At 49.1% G+C, this 20102-nt stretch overlaps 1 protein-coding gene across 1 annotated transcript in view; it reads right to left on the bottom strand.

Annotated features, from left to right (window-relative positions):
• Positions 1-20102, bottom strand: part of LOC138516091 (RNA exonuclease 1 homolog) — a 2454886-nt gene that overhangs the window by 345127 nt on the left and 2089657 nt on the right. The window contains exon 13 of the mRNA XM_069630920.1: positions 18077-18192. Coding sequence (XP_069487021.1) covers positions 18077-18192 — 116 coding nt within the window. The remainder of the gene's footprint in view (positions 1-18076; positions 18193-20102) is intronic.

Below are 20102 nucleotides of genomic sequence, written 5' to 3'. Positions count from 1 at the left end.
CCACTCCCACTCCCTCACCTATTGTCTTATCCCTTGCACTCATCATCAGAATTGCCGTCAGGCCTAGTAAGATAAGTCGTGTTCTCCCCCGGTCCTTCCTCTAGCACCCAATTCCCCCCCCCCCACCCCACCCTCCCTCCCATGCTGTATGCTTGTGATGTCTGTTTGCCTGCCAATTGTATTTCGCTCCCCCACCAACCCCGGTTTGACTCTTTCTCTTTCACCACTCTCACCCTTTCTAAGTCTTCTCTTCCTCTTCCCTTACTTTATTCTTTGTTCTCTGCACTTATTCTATCCGAAATGTCATCTGACCGAGGACAATAGTAGCTTGTTTGTCCCCCCCGCCCCCTTTCTGGTTTCTTCCCCCTCGAGCACTACCTGAAATGTCGTCAGGCCTAGTACGATAGTCGCTTGTTTTGTTCCTCTCCTCCTCCCTCCTCCCCTCACCCTGCACCTCGTGTCAATCTCCGGCTCTATCAGAAATGTAATCAGGCACAGTACGGTAGACGCTTGTCTGTTCTCATCTCCTAGCCCCTCCCCTGCCCTCGCCATCTTTGTCATAGCTCTTGCACTATCTGAAATATCGCCAGGCCTAGTACGATAGTTATTTTTCACATACTTAATGTCTCAAGGCCTTGTAAAAATGTAATTGCATTTTCCCTTGCTCCCTCCCTTGCCTTGAAGCGCTTTGAAACACATTGTGTATAGGCGCTATACAAATAAACAATCAAACAAACCTTAAACTTAACCAAAGGGGTACATGGGCCTGAAAAAGAAAAGACTGTGTTCTCAACGCCCCTGGGACTATTCCAGTTCAACGTCCTCCTTTTTGGCTAAACGGGGCCCTTGCCACTTTCCAACGGTTTATGGACAGGCTATTACAGCCTTACTCTGATTTCTGTGGAGCTTACATTGACGACAGTCATTTATAGTAAAACTTGGGAAGACCATCTTTTCCATCTCTTTACTATCATGAGGGTGCTGGGAGAGGCCGGCTTAACTGCCAATCCATCCAAATGTAAGCTGACTCAATCAGCCGTGAAATACCTCGGCTTCTTTGTGGGGAATAGCAGTGTCCAGCCCCAATGAGAAAAAGTAAAAGCCGTCCAAGATACCCCCACGTCTAAAACCAAGAGAGACCGCAGAGCATTCCTAGGGTTAATCTCTTATTATCGTAGGTTTATCCCTAATTTCTCAGACAGAACAGCTAGGTTGACAAACAAATTAAAGAACGTCAAACTTCATTTGCACTGACGAGGACGATATATGTTACAACAGCCTAAAACAAACCCTGTGCCAGAACCCGATGCAAAGGTTAGAACATTTTACAAAAGAGTTTGTTACAGACCGACGCATCTCTTACAGGATTAGGAGCAGTTTTGTCCCACGTTTGTGACGGATTAGAACACCCTATCCTATACACTAGTCGAAAACTCTTCCCACGTGAAAAAAACAACTCTGATAGAATTAGAGGCCCTTGCCATCAAATGGGCCATTACCCATCTAATATACTCCCTCCTGAGAAGAAAGTTCTCACTCGTCGCAGATTTTTCTCTGTTAGGGTGGATTAGCAAGCGAAAAAACTAACCCTGGAGTCATGCAATGGTTCCTAGACCTGCAACCCTACTGTTTCACTGTGGAGCACCGAAAAGTTAAAGACCAGGGGAACGTTGGTTTCCTTGTGGAACCGATGCGGTTACATCGCATAGGGGAAGAGCATGCGAGAAACCAGAAGGTGGCTCAACCACTAGTCCCCAGGGATCTGTCATCCAGGTGGCCAGGACACGGGCATCGCTTTTGGATCCAGTTCCTGGGGGTGGACCAGTGCAGGAGGATCACCTGGGTGAGGGGTCTTCGGGGAGTGGGACACCAGATGGCGAGATGCGGTATCCCATTTCTTGTAACACCTTTTACCCCATCCTACCATGTAGGATATTTAGGAACTCAACCACCCCCCCAACATGAATACTTTCTCATGGACAGCGCTATAAGAGAAAACAGACTAACACCACAGCAGTATACCCGACGTGTCCCAATACAATGGTCAGGCAATTACTGACCATCACACACACCCATGACTTCCATTTCACTTCCCCACACAGATAAAAGGCGGAACACGAGAGCACACTCAGAGGCAAAACACACGAGGAAACAGCAGTTCTGAGACAGCAGCTGAATCAGGACAGAAAGACGGTAAGATCGAAGGGGGTTGCAAAGAGGGAAGTTCCCTTGACCTTTTCGACAAGGAACCATTACTTTTGCAAAACCTGAATAATAGAACGTGCAAGACCAGGAGACCAGGCTGAAGAATCCTGCAGTGTGTGTCGGAGGTACCCGGGGCACTCCCGCGTCGATTATCAAGGCCCGGAGAATGATCCGCCACTGCGGTTGCGATCTTGGCTCCAAGAATAAAGCAGCATCAGTGAAATCAACACAGCCGGTGAGTTGGGAAGACCAATTTAAGACCAGTCTGTGTTGAAGCCAAGGTTGTCAGCTGCAACATTGTATGGCGAGTGCTGGAACAAACATTGTTGAAAATGCGTGTGATAAGAGGCACAAGTGAAATTGAACCGCTGATGAGTGATTGAACTTTAAAGCAAGCTACAATACCATGTGTTAAAATACAATATGTGCAACTAGATAAAGTTGCTCCGAGCTCGGCGGAGGGAGATCAATTGAAAGAGAAGTAACAAATGTGAATTGAAGTGGTCCTGTGACGGGTGAAGTAAAATCCTGCACACAGTCGAAAGTCTTCGATTGTGATGAAGTAGAGAAAGTTTGGAAAACTACATAGATTTGGTCCGAGCCCGGCAGAGGGAGACGAATTGAAAGTTTTGTGTTAAAGTGGATATGAACCCAGCAGAGGCGGATCCGGGGTGAATCGAAAATCACCCAAGCTGTACATGAGAATTCTGAGGAGAAGAACAAGTTACTTTCTTACCTGGTAACGTTCTTTCGATGGGATGGTCCGACGACGTATTCCATATCTATGTCATGTAATCACCACAGCTGTGCTGCTTCGGAAACTTTTTTCGGCGTCTGCGTCCTGCGTCGATGAGCCGTCGTCGAGGACCTCCTCCGACGTCCGACGTCATCCGATGTGATAAGTAGGACGCACGACGCCCATAGCCTCAGTTGTAGTTTTTTCCCCCCAGAACGTGTGACATTAGTCAACTGCCAGTCAGACACAAAGCCTTGCGGAACGTAAGCTGCAATCGCAAAAGAAATTCTGCAGCGGGGAAGGCAGGGCGGGAGCGATCTGGAATACGTCGTCGGACCATCCCATCGAAAGAACGTTACCAGGTAAGAAAGTAACTTGTTCTTCGAGGGGATTGGGTCCTCCGACGTATTCCATATCTATGACAGACTCCCAAAGCAGTACCAGAGCAAGGAGGGGGGAAAGAATTTAGAATCAAAATTTAGAATAGCCAACCAAATAGCAGAGCAAAGGACCGCCTTGCCAAAGGCCAGATCCTGTGCTCGGATGGAATCGAGGGAATAGTGACGTACAAATGTATGTACTGAAGCCCAGGTGGCTGCATCACAGATGTTGCGAATAGGAACACCCCTCTGCAGGGCAGTAGATGCAGCCATACCCCTGGTAGAATGGGCCCGCAAGCCAGCCGGTGGGTCCTTACTCGCCAAGCGGTAGCACTCCGAGATGGCCAAAATAATCCAGCGAGACAAAGTCTGTTTCGTCACAGCTTGCCCCAAACGCTTTCCAGCGTAACCAATAAAGAGTTGATCGTCCACTCTGACCCGGGACATGCGTGAAACATAAAAGCTTAAAGCTCTCCTAGGATCAAGCCTATGGAGCCTCTCCTCTTCCTTACCAGGATGCGGAGGAGGATAGAATGCCGGAAGAACAACCTTCTGGGCCAAATGAAATTCCGTCACTACCTTTGGAAGAAAAGAAGGACGAACTCGAAGGACAACCCTGTCCTTGTGAAATACAGTGAAGGGTGGCTTAACTGAAAGTGCCTGTAACTCACTCACTCTGCGAGCGGAAGTAACCGCAACTAAAAACACAGTTTTCAGAGTTAACAGCCTCAAAGGGCAAAAATGTAAAGGCTCAAACTGAGCACCCATCAGAAACTTAAGAAGCAGGTTTAAATCCCAACCGGGCACCAGGAAAGGTGACGGAGGGAACACATTAGTAAGCCCTTTCAGAAACTGTAAAATTAAAGGGATTTTAAAGTAAGAACACTCTTCAGACGAGCGCTTAAAGATGGACAGCGCCGCCAGGTAACCTTTAATGGTACCCACTTGCAAGCCCCTATGGGCCAAAGAAAGTAAAAAGGACAGAACCATGGGGATGTCACATGCAAAAGGATCCACATTCTGAACTCTGCACCAGTCGCAGAATTTACGCTAACGGCAACGGTACAGAGACTTTGTTGCTGGCCTTCGGGCCGAAAGCAACACCTCCATCACGTCTTCAGGGAGGTCCCAATCCTTATAGCTCAACCTTTCAGAAGCCAAGCCTGAAGGTTGAGGGATCTGACCTCTGGATGGAGAACCTGACCCCCCTCCCGTGAGAGCAGATCATCTCGGTAGGGAAGACGACGTGGAGGGCAGATGGACAAGTCGAGAAGGTCCGGGTACCACGTCCTCCGAGCCCACGCCGGAGCAATGAGGATCATCGGGGAACCGAACTTCCGTAACCTCCGCAGCACTTGCGGGAGGACGGGGACTGGAGGAAACGCGTACAGCAGCGGGAATGACCACTCCACCACGAACGCGTCTCCTAAGGCTCCTTTTGGAGGAAATTCCCGCGAGCAAAACCTTTCGCACTTCCGGTTGACACTGGAGGCGAAGAGGTCCACTTGAGGGGTCCCCCAAAGGGCGAAGATCTCCAGGAGAATCTCCTGAGCCAACTCTCACTCGTGAGAGATCGCGCTCTGCCTGCTCAGAGCGTCCGCCGTCACGTTTTCGTCTCTGGCCAGATGAACTGCCGAGATCGAAACTTCCTGCTGGATGGCCCAGAACTCGAGCTGCAACGCCTCCCTGCACAGAGGAAGTGACCCTGCCCCACCCTTTTTGTTGAGGTAGTGCATGGCCACTGTGTTGTCCGTCAGGATCAGGACACTCTTTCCTCGCACAGTCGGCAGAAAAGCCTTCAGGGCTAGCCTGACGGCCCTCAGCTCCAACAGATTGACATGGAGTCTGGACTCCGACGGAGACCAACGACCGCTGACTGTCAGCCCGTTGGTATGAGCTCCCCATCCCGTGAGGGATGCATCCGTCATGACAGTCACCTCCGGCCAGGGAAGCCAAAATGGAGCCCCCTTCATCAAGTTGCCTTCGACGGTCCACCACAGAAGGTCCCGGGCGACCGAGGGCGGCACCTGAACCGGGTCCGACATCCTGCCGGAGGACTGCGACCATTGCGTCTTGAGTGCCCACTGCAAAGATCTCATCCGCAGGCGAGCCTCTGGCACCAGAAGAATGCAGGATGCCATGAGGCCGAGCAACCTCAAGAACTCGAACGCTGGGAGCGTCTGGGCATGCTGAAACTTTTGCACCATCTGCTGAATGTGAAGAGCCCTCACCTGGGGAGGAAAACACTGCCCCAGGGAAGTGTCGAGCACTGCTCCGATGTACTTGAGCCGCAGTGTTGGCGTCAAATGGGACTTCTTTAAATTGAGGGAGAAACCCAGCCTGTGAAGGGAGTGGCAGGTGACGGACAGATGATCCAGGACTTGCTCGGGAGAGCTCCCCCTGATCAACCAATCGTCCAGGTAGGGGTAGACGTGAATCCCCCCTTGCCTGAGATGCGCTGCCACCACCACCATCAGCTTGGTGAAAACCCTCGGGGCGGAGGTCAATCCGAACGGCAGGACCCGAAACTGAAAGTGCGAGTCGCCAACCGCGAACCTCAGGTACTTCTTGTGCTTGGGATGGATCGGCACATGGAAGTAAGCATCCTTGAGGTCGAGTGACACCAACCAGTCCTGAAGCTGAAGGGCCTGGAGGACTTGAGAGAGAGTAACCATCTTGAACTTGTCCTTCCTGAGGAGTTTGTTCAAACCGCGCAAGTCCATGATGGGTCTCAATCCCCCGTCTTTCTTCGAAATCAAAAAATAAGGGGAATACCATCCCTTGTTCCTCTCCGCTACAGGCACCAGTTCTATGGCGCCTTTCTTCCGCAGGGCTTGAATTTCCTGCGCAAGGAGCAGATCCGGACTCTGCAAAGAGAGGTTCCCCGGTGGATTGTCGCGAGGCCTGTGCCGAAAGGGAAGACAGTAGCCGTGGGTTATGATTTCCAGAACCCACACATCTGAAGTAATGGCTTGCCCAACCGGCGAACCATGGGACATGGCCTCATGACTGAGTGGGAGCGGCTGCGGTGTTACCTGAGGGCAAATAGGCAACTGCCCGAGCGGCCTTGGCACCACGGGTACCCTGTCGTCCACCTCTGGTACCCCTGCGTTGGCCTCTTTGACTGCCAGCTCCTCTCGCTTTACCGAAGGAGTAAAAGCGAAAGGAACCACCCCTCCACTGCTGTCCCCTAGGACGAAAAGGCGGAGGTTGGCGAACTGCAGCGCCCAACGACTTTGCTGCAGCTTTTGAGGTCTGCAACCTCTCAAGGCTCTCGTCAGCCTTGCTGCCAAAAAGGTGATCACCATCAAAGGGCATGTTGAGGAGCCGGGACTGCACATCAGGAGCAAACCCCGACTTCCGCAACCACGCAAACCTGTGTATCACGGTGCTCGCCGCCATGGACCTACTGACGCATTCAGCTAAGTCCAAACCCGACTGAACGGACTCACACATGGCATCCTTACCATCCTGGACCATAGCAAGGAAACCATCCCGTTCGTCCCCTTCGGGAATATGTTCAGCCGCTAACGCAACACAGTTCCACAGAGTGTGTGTGAAACGAGACAAGGCACAAATGGAGTTGGCCGCCTGAAGCGCCATACCACCAGAAGAAAACACTTTCTTCGCCCAGCCATCAAAACGTTTGTCGTCCCTATCAGGAGGGATGGTAGGGTACGACGCCTGCTTCGCCGGGGCCGTGGCCGCCTGCACCACCATACTCTCCGGAGTGGGGTGCCTGGTCAAGTAGCAGGGGTCGCTACTGGCTGGACGGTATTTTCGCGACAAGGATCTGCCCACCGCCGGGAGAGTCTCCGGAGCAGTCCAAGCCACCGCCACCCTTCTCTGTAAAGCCATATGGAACGGCAGTACCGGGTCAGTTGGGGGACCAACATCAAGGATGTCCGTTAGATCATCCTGCACAAACTCCCCTGGGGGAGCAGACCATCCCAAGTACTCAGAAACCCTAGCCATAAGGCGCCAGTACGAGGAATCGGCATGAGAGCCAGGCTCAGGCCTACAAAACTCCACCTCCGGAGAGGTGTCCAGTCCACTGGCATCATGCAGTGACTGCCTCAAATCGTCAAACTGACTGTGGCCCGAGACAATTTCATCTGGAACCTGACTAGGAACCAGGCCATCAGAATCCTCATCCGCCTCTGAAATATATTCCAGGTAGCGAAAAGAAGGCACCCGAGAGTGCTTGCTCTTAACCAGAGCCGTCCTAGGGGGTTCTCCCGTGCCACGGGGTACCTCCGACACGAAAGGCGTCGATGGCGTCGAGCGAATCGGCGCCGGCGTCGAGAGAACCGGCATCGGCGCCGAGAGGATCGGCGTCGACGTCAGATGCAGCGCCGCCAGCATCGGCGGCGTCGACACAGCCCTCGAAGCCGGAGCCCCGAGCGTGTCCCTCGACGACCTGAGCGTCGACGGCTTCGACGACTTCCTCGACGCCTCAGACGTCGATGTCTTCCTCGAAGACCTCACAGGTGCACACGGTCTCGAACGGGTCGAGGACCGGGACCTGGAATGGGTACGTCGAGAACAAGTCTCCTTGTCCGAACGGGTCCTCTCCCGTGACTCGTGCCGACCACTCTTGCGAGCGGTGTCTCTCGACCTCTCACGGCCGACCCCACTCAGGGGCGCGGACAGCTTAGTACCCTGCGACTCAAGATTCGCCAGCATTTTCTTCCCGAAGGAAGCCCATTCCTCCGGCGTCGCACGGCTGGTGGGGTAAGCGACGTGCCGGGCAGAGTCCTCCGAAGAGGACCTGCAAGACGACCGGTGTTGGCGCTTCCGAGAATGCCTCGAAGAGGCTGAGGAGTGGCGAGACCGACTCCTAGGAGGAGATCCACGAGACTTCCGACGACGCGGAGAGTCACCCCTCGAATCATCCGTCGAAAGCCCTGCAGACTTCGACTTCCGGGGCTTGGACACCCGACCTACCGACAACTTCTTCTTACGTTCGCGTAAGGCTTTGGACGTGAGCGACTGGCAGTCGATACAGTCATCCGTGTCGTGGGCATCCCCGAGGCACCAGAGGCAGGCGTCGTGCGAGTCCGTCACCGACATCTTGGACCCACACTCCCCGCATTTCTTGAAGCCCGGACGCGGGGTCGAAGACGAAGTAGAAGACATCTTCACACGAAGGATTTCCACAAAAACGAACAGGTTCGAAGAACCGAGAAGAACAGAACTCCAAAGAGTCCAGGCCTTAACCGAGATTCACGAAGCAACACGTTCGCGGAAAAAACAGAACTGAGGCTACGGGCGTCGTGCGTCCTACTTATCACATCGGATGACGTCGGAGGAGGTCCTCGACGACGGCGCATCGACGTCATCGACGCAGGACGCAGACGCCGAAAAAAGTTTCCGAAGCAGCACAGCTGTGGTGATTACATGTCATAGATATGGAATACGTCGCAGGACCCAATCCCCTCGAAAGGAACTTTCGAACGTTTGTCGCATCAGGCCCTGTGAAATAAGAGACTTTGAATGGCAAAGAGACTTTAGCACAGAAGGCCCTGATACTGAGATTTTAACTGCATCCTTGTGCTAGAGAAGACAGACTGTGCTAAGCTCGAGTGTGCCGCCTTGTCCCGTGCTGAAAACGTGGGGAAGGGAAGCCAACAGCTTGAATATCCTGACGTATAATTTCTTTAACACTTATTTTGCATAATGTTGTTTCCCACACTATTTTGTATTTAGAAGATTGTCTCCACTAGGACTACATTATTATTTGATGGTCCCAACTTGCTCCCATCTTTACAATTAGGATTTGATAGGCATTTTTCAAACCCGACTGAAGTCCAATAAACACCCTTTAACTGTGATCACTTGTGTCTGTCTTACTGTTCGATACCGTGCCTTCCTTACAGTATTCCCTATGGTCCAAAGTGGTTCCCACACAGAGGGGGTCTGATCAGCTCATCTTTATGCGCTCCGTCATCCACACACAGCATCTTAGTACGCCGGCCTCATCACGGCTGAGAGATGTAGCTCGCATATGAGTTATACAGAGTTGTATGACTCCATAATTCGGCTGCAAGAGGATCAATAAAAACGATACTCTGCAAAAGGGCTGCAGAGCTCCCAGGTCTCATGATGCCTTTAGTCTCCAGCCAGTCCATGCCCCCTGCATGTTAATATTTTAGGTAGCTCTTTATAGCCTTCTTGCATCCCATGAGATTTCATAATAGTCACATTTTCAGATGAAGAGCATTTTACAGCCTGTGGTGTTCCTTATGTTTGAAGATGAGGGGTGAGACCACTAACATGTTGTGGGCAGCCTTGCAAAAAATGTATGTCTTTCTGCTTCACTAAAAAAAAAAAAGGCCAATCATGCAGACATTGAAATGTTAAGCATTTTTAATGATAGTGTGTTTTTAAGAAAATTCTGCAGCATTTTAGTGTGCTTTCTGAGTTTCCAACCCTCCTTCAAGTTCTTTCATGTTAACAACTATCAATAATGTTACCCGTCGCCAACAACTCTGGCAGCTTGTATATGCATTTCACAAATGCAATTCTGGAATTTATTGCTGTGCATTGGCAGCATGGTTTAAGTTACTTACCTGTAACTATTTTTCTCCAGCATGGGTCTATAGATTTACATGCTCATAAATATTCCCTGTCATGCTGGGAATCCTCGGTAAAAGAAAAAACAGTTTCACTTTCACTTTAAAACTGTGTTGGTCCTCTAAACCAGACAATACCCTCTAGGTCATACTGCCCCCATCCAGTCTTCTTAAGCTCCACCCCTGGTGGCAATCTTCAGATTTGGGAAGCACGTGAAGTGGCAGTATTAACCAAGAAGAGCCACAGAGGGGAAGGAGGGAGGGTTTGCATGTGAATCCATGCCAGACACATGCTGGAGAACAATAGTTACAGGTAAGTAACTTAAACCTTCTCCAGCATGGGGTCTGGCATGGCTTCACAAGCTCATTAACAACAATTGCATGGCAGTACATAAACACAACCACGAGAGGTGGCAAGGATCAACAGAAGCAATAAACACTCACCTCTGGAACAGACTCCCCTCAAATAAACAGGTTGCGCAGCACCGCTTGGCCAACTCTGGACTCCTCCCTGGAATCCGTCGACACAGTAGAACCTCATGAAGGTGCGCATGGAACTCCACTTAACAATCCTGCATATGTCGAGCAGGGGCATAACGAAATGCTGGCGTAGCTTCGATGTCTTTGGTGGAGTGGGCTCTGGGGCAGCCTGACAGCGGCTGAAATGCTGTTGTAGCTTCGATGTCTTTGGTGGAGTGGGCTCTGGGGCAGCCTGACAGCGGCCTGCTAGCCAGTCGATGGCAGTGCATGATGCAGACGGAGAGCCACCTGGAGATGAAAGCCGTCAACAAGGCCTTTCCCTGATTTACACGTCCATAGTTGACGAACAACTGAGAAGTCTTCCGAAAATCCTTTGTACTTGCCACGTATAATCTGTAGACATGAGCCACATCCAGTGAATGCAAGGCCCTCTCCGCCATTAACGACACACTCGGAAGGAAGACGGCAAACACCAAAGGCTTGTTGAGGTGGAATTCCGACCGTACCTTTGGTATAAAGGTGGGTTGTGTACACAGTACCACCCTTGAAGCATGGAAAGACGCAATGCTGCTTTCAAGACATGGCCTGAATCTCCACGACCCGCATGGTTTGCACAAGAGAAACTTGAGCGGAGCCTGATGCATAGATTAGAAGGGCTCATGAGTTAGCACAACATTAAGCTGCCAAGCCGGGGCAGGAGCCTTGATCAGCGGCAAAGTCCTGAAGGGCCTCTTGAGGAACTCCTTGACGCGCCAGTGAGACCACAGCGAAGGTCTGCGCGGAGACCTGGTGTACCTGGATATTGCGGGGAGATGTACCTTGATAGAGGCGTGAGCCAGTACTGCTTTGGCCAAGGAAAGCAAGTATGGTAGATGTTGCAGAGCCGTGACACGCAGAGGGGTAATCTTCAGAGAAGCATTTAGATTTATGTCTGTAGCACTTAAACGTTGACAAGGCTTTGTCCCTGGCCAGGGGGTCCTTACATTCTGCGGATAAAGCATGCCCTCCAAACTCTAGAGCTGCAGGAGCCATGTCCTCCAGTTCAGAGACTCTAGGTCGTGATGCAGAATTGCCTCCGCCTCTCTGGTGAGAAAGTCCAGGGACAGCGGCAGCTTGATGGACGGGGCAACTGACAGATGTAAGTCCAGATACCAGATCTGCCTTGGCCACGCCAGGGGGACTATCATCCTGCAGTGGCACTGCCCAAGTGTGTTCATCACACGCTCGAGAAGTGGAAATGGGAGGGAAGCATACAGGAACCAAAACGCATCCCCCAAGCTCCTCGTTTGAGGGAACCTGCTGGCGAACCTCTGGCACTTGGTGTTGGCCACCTTCGTGAAGATATCGATCTGGGGATGGCCCCATTTGCTGAATAGGACATTGACCTCGTCCTGGCGAAGTTCTCACTCGTGGCAAGAACGCAGCTCCCTGCTGAAAGAGTCTGCAATGGTGTTCTTGACTCTGGCTAGATGAAATGGGACAAGGAACATGCCTTGACAAAAGGCCCAGCGCCACAGGTCCTGGGCCTCCTTGGAAAGCGCTGGTGTGTCCCCCAATGTTTCCGGATGTATAATATGATGGTGGTGTGGTCTGTGAAGATCCTCACCACCTTGCCCTTCAACAACAGGAGAAAAGACTTGAGGGACCAGAATACAGCCCAAAGTTCCAGGATGTTGATGTGGATGTCCTTTTCCTCCGGTTGTCAGAGGCATCTGGGGTGCAACTGTCCCGTGTGGGTTCCCCATCCCTCTAGAGAGGCGTCCGTGGTGACCGTCTCCTGGTAAGGTGGAATCGGGAATGGAGCTCCCTGGACAGAATGTGGCCATACACCCCACCAATGTATCACCCGACGGAACTCCTTGTTGAGCGAGATCTTGTACGCAAAGTTACCAGACACCTGCATCCACCTCGCATCCAGGAACTCCTGGAGAAGTCTCATGTGGAGTCTACACAGGAGGAGATCATGCCCAGCAGCGACTTGATGAACCAAACTGTATCTGACTGCATAGACAAGCGATATACCTTGCCCTGTATGGCTCTCACCCTCTCCTCCGAGGGCGACACCAAACACGTCACTTTGTTGAGTCGGGCACCTAGAAAACGCGCGTCCTGAGGGTGGCCAAGCAAGACTTGGCATAGTTTATGGAGAACCCCAACTCCGTCAGCAGATGTACGGTCTTCAATGTGTGTTCTCCTGCCAGGGCGCCTGAGCGGGAAAGCCAGTTGTCCAGGTAGGGGTATACGGGGATGGCCTGTAGGCGCAGATGTGTCGCAACCAGGGACAGGCACTTTGTAAACACCTTTGGGGTTGATTTCAGGTCGAAAGGAAGAGCCCTGAACTGGTAATGCTGACATTGAACTATGAACAGTAGGAACGTGCTGTGTTTCTTGTGAATGGGGATGAGGAAGTAGGCGTCCTCCAGATCAAACGTCCTCAGAAAACCCCCTTGCTCCAGCAGGCCGAGCATGTGTTTTGCAACGTGACCATCCTTTTGGGACTTCAAGTACTTGTTGAGATGACGAAGATCCAGTGTCGGCCTCCAGCCCAGTTTTCTTTCGAACCAGACAGTATCTGGAGTACACTACGGAGCCCCCGAGATGCTGGGCGATGGGTTCTGTTACCCCTTTCTGTAACATGGTCTGCACCTCCTGCAGAAGCTGTGGTCCATGTTGTTCTTGTCGCTGAATCGACAGGATACGAGGACACTTGAGTTGGAACTTCAAGGTGTGTCCCTGTCCAAGAGCGTCAAGCACCCATCTGTCCATGGTAATCTTTTACCACGTGCAGATGCCCGTCGCCAGCCGGCCTCCCACCAGGGTGTCTAGGTGGGGGGCAGAGGCCACAACTGGTTCAGGCATGCTTGAGGGTCGGAGCTTTGCCCTGTGGGCAGCGCTGTTGCTGTTCTCAGCTGCATGGAGAGCAACACCTCTACGCTTCCTGAGAGGAGGAGCGGGGGAGGCTGTCGGTATGGCGTATTATATCCCTTGGAGGATAGTCCTGGTTTACCTCTGGAGGAACGAAAGGACGACGGCCGTCGCTGCTGTAATGTTCCCAATGAGCGTGCCGTCTCTGTGTTGCTCTTTATTGCTTGTAAAGAACGGCATATCCAGTACCTTAGTCTGAACGTCCGGGTGTAAGTTAGTTGCCTTAAACCAACGTTGACGACCGACATAGGGATACCCTGTACCCCATCTGGTGGAAACCCGTGTCCGCTATGTCCACTGCCACTGTGATGGCGTGATCCGAGGCCACCTCTCCCTCCCGAAAGAGCTCCAGTGCCTCGACCTTCTTGTCTTTTGGGCAGGAAGTCCAGAATAGGAGCAACTTGAACTATAGTTCCCGGTCGTAACAGGACAAGATGGCTAGCTGCCATGATGGTAGAGGGTGCAGTGTAAATTATTCTCTTGCCCAATGCATCCAGCTTCTTCCCCTACTGGTCCAGAGGTACCATGTCTGCTGACGACGTGTTTGACGAGTGCTTCCTGGTTGCTGCCGAGGCCACTGAGTCGGGCAAGGGCTGAGACCTAAAGCACCTGGGGGCTGAATCCGGATCCCTGTACTTCTCCAGCCTGTCCTGCTTGGTCAGGGCCGTACTCAGGGTTTTTCATTTGTGCCAGGCCCTCCTCCCAGATATCGTCAAGGAAGAGAACAGACATGATTGTCCTTCTCGACTCGCACCGATGGTATAGGAAGCTTTCTTTCTTGGTCTCCTCGGGTTTAACTGATACAGCTCTGAGGCCCTTGAAATGATGGAATGAAAGGATCCAACTTCGTCGGTTGGGAAGGTCCTATGGGTCTTGTTTGCGTGCGGTGACTCCCAGTCTGCCGCGCGTGGACCCATTGTCCTCGTCAATACCCTTGGGCTGTGTCCTTATGTAGGTCCACGGCTTTAGTGGGGTCTTTTCATGATGAGGTGGGGGAGTCGGATGATGGCTAGGAAAAGCGCCCCCTTTGGCCTTCTTTCGTGGGGGCAAGCTTAGCCTCTGGGACTCCCGCGTAACCTGTGAAGGCATAGGTCCTGGAGGCATCCTCTGCTGGATTTCGGTTAGACCAGTGTGTAAAGGGTTGTTAGAGCATCCAGCGACATGTCCCTATGTCTAGGGGTGAATGAAGCCAGAGGAGCCGGGTCTGGGCTGAAACTCCTCCTCTTGAGAGCAGGTGACTCCTTGTATTTCGTGTAGCAATCGTCCTGCAGATCATTGTCCTTGTCGTTACTCGGGTAGATCTGGTTCTGTCTGTCTGGGACAACTCCCTGATCCACGTACCGGGGACGCTCCACCAGAGGGACTGCTCTCTCTCCTTCGAGAGGCTGTTGGGTCCATGCGGCCACCGGGTCCATCCCGTACCCCATAGTGGCTGTCCCCTTCATCGCTGCTTCCGCAGCTGTATCTCGCCTCGGGGATAAGAACATCAGTGGGGTGGCGGCCACCGCCTTCGCTGAACTTTCCGTTCAGCGCTATCGCAGCAGTCGTTGACTTCGCCGATGATGAGCTTGTCGCTGCTTTCGTTGACGGTGCCGTTGTCGACTCCATTGACCTGGCATGCTGCAAGGTCTTTGCCAGCTTCGACGAGTCCTCCCCGGACTTGTCCTTTGTCTGCTTATCCTCGGACACACAGAGTTTTGCCTGGTTTGGGGACTTCCTCTTTGATGTTTTTGATGTTAGGCTCACCGTAGAGGTCGCTGGTGATGGCCATCACCTTCTGCCCGACTTGGGACCCACACCAGCGGCAAACCCAGCAGCGCTAGCTATGCAGAGCTTGGCCTTCTCTTGAAGCCCTGCGACCGGGGCATCCCCAAAGGATCCCAACCTCCCCTTGGAAGGAGTTTACTCCTCGGACAGGCCGGTCCTAGATGAGGCTCTTAGGTCAGTGGCCTTGCTCAACTTGAGCCACGCTGACAGTCTGCTGTAGCAGTCTTCTTCGGGAAACGACGGCACACCTCGCATCCCTCCTCATTGTGGTCTGGATGCAGGCAATACAAGCATTTATGATGCCATCTTCCACAAAGACGTACCTTAATTCACACTTCACGCAGAGTTTGAAGAGGCTTCGGCTTTACTTTTTCTCCTCACTCATGGTTGAAAAGGTGCGAAGTAGGCCCAAGACCGGGCCTTCCCGAAACTTCGATGACGATCCAATGGTGGATGAAGAACTTCACTGGTAGCCGATCCCCACTGCCGGCCTCTGTCCCTCTTAAAAGATATTTAAGCAAAGTTTGGTCAAAAATGTGAACTACTCTGGATAGAAATATGAAAAAAACACGAAAATAGCTTGGAGAGCAACTTGAGGACTGACAACAACAAAGTATGCAGTACAAATCTAAAGATGGCCACCAGGGGTGGAGCTTCGGGAGAAGACTGTCATTGGATGGGGGCAGTATGACCCAGAGGACAGTGATTGGTTTAGAGGAGAAACACAATTTTAAAGTGAAGTGAAACAGTTTTTTCTTTTACCAAGGATGCCAGGCTGACGAAAGGGAATATTCATATGCATGTGAATCCATGATGGACCCCATGCAGGAGAAGAACATTTATTTTACAGTGGTAATGTTGGCCTATATTGCTGAGCACAGGCAGCATGAACATTTATTTTACAGTGACAATTCTGGCACATACTGTTGGGCAGAGGCAGTATCAATATGTATTTTATGAAGGTATCGCTGACATATATTAGTGAGACAGGCCTCATGATTTATTTTGGGCACAACCACCATAAAATGGGGCAGCAGTGGCAGGTATTGTTGGCAGCCCTCCTGATCAGTCTCATCCACATTGGAAGCTGGCAACGCTGGGATATATATTGTGTTAACAGTCCTCACAACTTTTCTTTGGGCCAGCCAGCACAAAAGAATTGCAGAATGCGCATGTGTACTGTTTGTAACATAGCACCTATTGGAGAGTAGTACATGTTTTCCCCAATACTACATGTAAATTCTACATCTTAACCCATGTTTTCCTCCCCGTCACAGCCTTCTGAGATAGATGAGGCTTGCTGCTATCAATTCAGTGAAAACATTTACGCTGCACCACTTTTTAGACATTTAGAGAAGAGAAACAATAATTGATTCTTAGAATCTCTAGGGGTAGGGCCCACAATATTGCTGCCCAAATAGTAAACCTCTCAGATTTTCAGGGGTGTTTTTTTTCTCTTGCACCAAGCACAAATCCAAATGTTTCTGGAGCCATGCGTCAGGTATAGCCTTTTTCTCTGCCACAAAACCTATCCCAGCAACCGTTGGCCATTTTGATGACTTTACTTTAAGGATGGAGGTTAGGCTCTTGCAAGTGCGGTATGATGAAAATCATGACAGTAAAACGTGAATTAACTATAGGAAAGTTGCCCATGTTCTTTATCTTGTGTTGAAAGGCACGTAATTCTAGGAAAAACGGAAATCACATATTGCAGGAAATTATTTTGGATTTATATCACAGCAATGTAGGCTTGATGTCAACCATATATAGATCTGTAATGGAAGAGAAGAGCCATGAGGTTTCTGCTTGGAAACAGATGTGAGCTGAGCTTGGGTCTTCATATATCGAATCAGCCCTGGCGTCTTATGTGAGGGAACGCTTTTAGCTCATTATTATGTCAGTTTAAATACATGGAATTAAATGACTACCTAGCTGGAATGTACTGCCAAGTAGGTTGTCAAGCATATATAAAGGAGTCGATAATGTCTGTTGTTGTGGAAGTGGAGAGAAGGGGAGTTTGCTGGCACATGTGGTAGGGTTGCAGTTTTATTCAAGATTGCTAGGCAAGATCACTGTACTAGATAAAGGAAATGTATGGAATACTCTAAGAAATTGACAGGTTTTGTTTGTATTGCCTCCAAAAGAAGGAATTGGAAAGACAATTCCCCATATGGTCCATTATACATTAAGGGCCAGGGCATGTGTAGCTGCAGGGTGGAAAATAATCATGACTGTAACAGTAAAAGATTTGGTGCAGAAGGAGCACAATATAAAAACTGTACACATGAGGTTCCTAACATAGAAGAATGACATTCTGTCTCTTCAAAACAGTCAATTGTTGAACATATTTGAACGGGTGCTGAATGTTTAAACATGTCATTGTCAGGAGGACAGAGTTTTTTTACATTATGGCACTTAAGTACATTCTTCGGTTCTTTTCAGGTTATTCTGCTTAGTGGTGTTAATTGGAGCTACAAGAATATAAGTTATAACCAAAGCTCAGTTAAACAATGTAAGGTTTAAAATGAAGATCTCCAGTGGATTTATCCCAGGTTTGTACCTCAGGAATGAATTTGAATAGGGGCAATCTTGTATCTGCATATGTAGCCAGCAGATAAATGTGCCATTTGCATCTTTGTTCATTTACTTTATGTCCTACTGCTCATATTTATTTAAACCTTTGCTGGTCTAAAGAGGAAAAAAATCAAAACTGATTATAAAAACATACTTTTATGATCACAGAGTCCAATGATTGAACAAACATGTCTTCAGAGAAATAAAAGCATGCCAACATTCTTGTAGAAGGGTTTAACTCTACTCGGCATGATACCTATCTACTGAGTTGGCAGGACTTCAATATTTCACATTCTGTAATGAGTATATTGAAACAAGGATAGATTTTAAGTTGCACCAGAATGATACAATGTACTGCTACAAATGTAAGATTGACATCATGTATATGTAACTTTCACCAGAAAATTAACAAAGATATAAAAGGATAAACATACCTGGTGTTATAGTCTATGACTTCATTATCTGGTTTAACAAACGTATCATAGATAACCTGTAGGCTGGGATCTACCACTGTCACTCTAGTGAGGTTCAGACCTTGAGTTGTATAGCACTATAAGGAGAAGGACATATGTTTAGATTAGAACTGACAAAACACAATTTGACTTGCTAAAATCAGTTCCTTATTGCATTTAATGCTGTAGATTTGACATACAATAGGATTAGTACCTATCTAACCTGTTTTGAACAAAACCCTTAAAGAAAGGGCAGTCTAGCCAAGTATTTACAGGCTTCGGAGTTGTGAAATAAAGAGCATCACTATGAAAACAATGCTTTATCCTTCTTCCTTATAGAGTGCTCTCACTTGTCACAAAACAGCAAGATATTAGATGAAATCAGGTGCAATTGTACAATGGATAACGTGACATTTTTCAAATCAGCCAACTAGGAAAGCATAACAGACTTTCTGTGAAGTATGACTACTCAATAGTTTAACTGTATAAGAATTCCAAACGACAAACTAGGGTTCTTAGCAAAAAATTTAAGAAGCAAACAGTATTAACGAAAACTTCATCACAAATATTTATGGTTATCAAAATTCTATTTTCAATGTGTCAGCCGATACATGTTTCGAACTACTGCGGTCTTCTTCAAGGCTTTCAAGTTGATAATTTGGTTCTCATAAAATATAAAGCGAGCCAATGTGCCAAAATGCTGCATGAAGAATAGTCAATGTGTTTTAGGATGCAGTTATTGAAAATACAATTTTAAAAAACAAATATTTGTGACAAAAGTTTTCATTAATACCATTGGCGCAGGTTGAGAGTGATAAACACACTTTGCTTCTTATAATCGTTTTGGAACACTAGCCTGAGTTCCTGTGCATCACTCTCCTTGCAGCCTTGAGCTTTTCTGACAACTTGAATGAAGGAGGAGAGCTCAGACCAAGGAAAGGCCCCCACCTTTTTTCTGTATTTATTACAAGAGAATGTAGATAGCAGCCAGTAGCATTTTTCAATTTTTTTTAACCTTTCAAGTCAAACACACTTAAAGGGGGACTAACAAAATCATACATTAACAATCATAGGTTGAATGAAAAATCAGGTTTACAGAGGTTTTAAGTATGTATAATTTACTTGCTTTTGTCACCCTCCTTTACATAATGTATACTCTTACTAGAAACACAATTAAAAATCAAACCAATCAATCAAGAGCAATAGCAAAATACATGGAGAAAGATCACCCATGTTTATGCTAGTGATGTCTCTGCCCAAGTAGCAAACAAGTTCAACTGACCCTTACAACAGTTCAATACTCGAAATATATGCAATTAATGTTTTTGGGAGAGTTCATGTACCTTTTGTGAAGAAGACCGGTGGGGGGTGTCTGTACTTCTGCTCTCTATATGGTAGAAGAGAGGCACAGAAGACCCCAGCCAAGATTCTCTATTACGGTAGCAATGGACGAGCAATCAAGGCCTAGCTTCTCAGGAGGTGATGCGGGCTGGTTCTTAAGTACAGTGTAGTCCCCAAGCCCCCACAAAGGAATGTCCACACACTGTATTGGTTAGAACACAGTCTTTATATAATCAATATTCAAGGTTATGTACACTTATCATAATAACTCACTTTGTACTCAGGAAAATCAACAATGGCAAATATATACAATTCTAAAGTGGTACCACCCTTTGTATTAGATCTCATTAAAGTGCATCAACAATACTGTAACAATGTCACACAGATCAATAGAGTGAAACCAGCAATAGAGAGAGGAGAGAAAATAAGATGGTTGAGCAATAGGCAGAATACTGGCCCCTACCACTAGACACAGTTCTGTGTGGAGATCCCCCCACCTGGGCAACCTGTAAAATAAAGATATAGCACAAGCCCAGTCCATATATTGTTCTGCAAGTCTTATTCCCTCCTATAATGTTTTTACCCCCCAATGTACCTGGTGGAGTCGAGTTCTTCGAAGAGGCGTCGTCAGATTCTTCTTGAGCGACCCCCTTTCAAGTGGGAGTCA

Source organism: Ambystoma mexicanum, chromosome 6q (genome assembly GCF_040938575.1).
Source record: "Ambystoma mexicanum isolate Mex_15411 chromosome 6q, UKY_AmexF1_1, whole genome shotgun sequence".
NCBI classification, from domain to species: domain Eukaryota; kingdom Metazoa; phylum Chordata; class Amphibia; order Caudata; family Ambystomatidae; genus Ambystoma; species Ambystoma mexicanum.
Note: the sequence above shows the minus strand (reverse complement) of the source record. Positions and strands in the feature narration are given on the sequence as shown.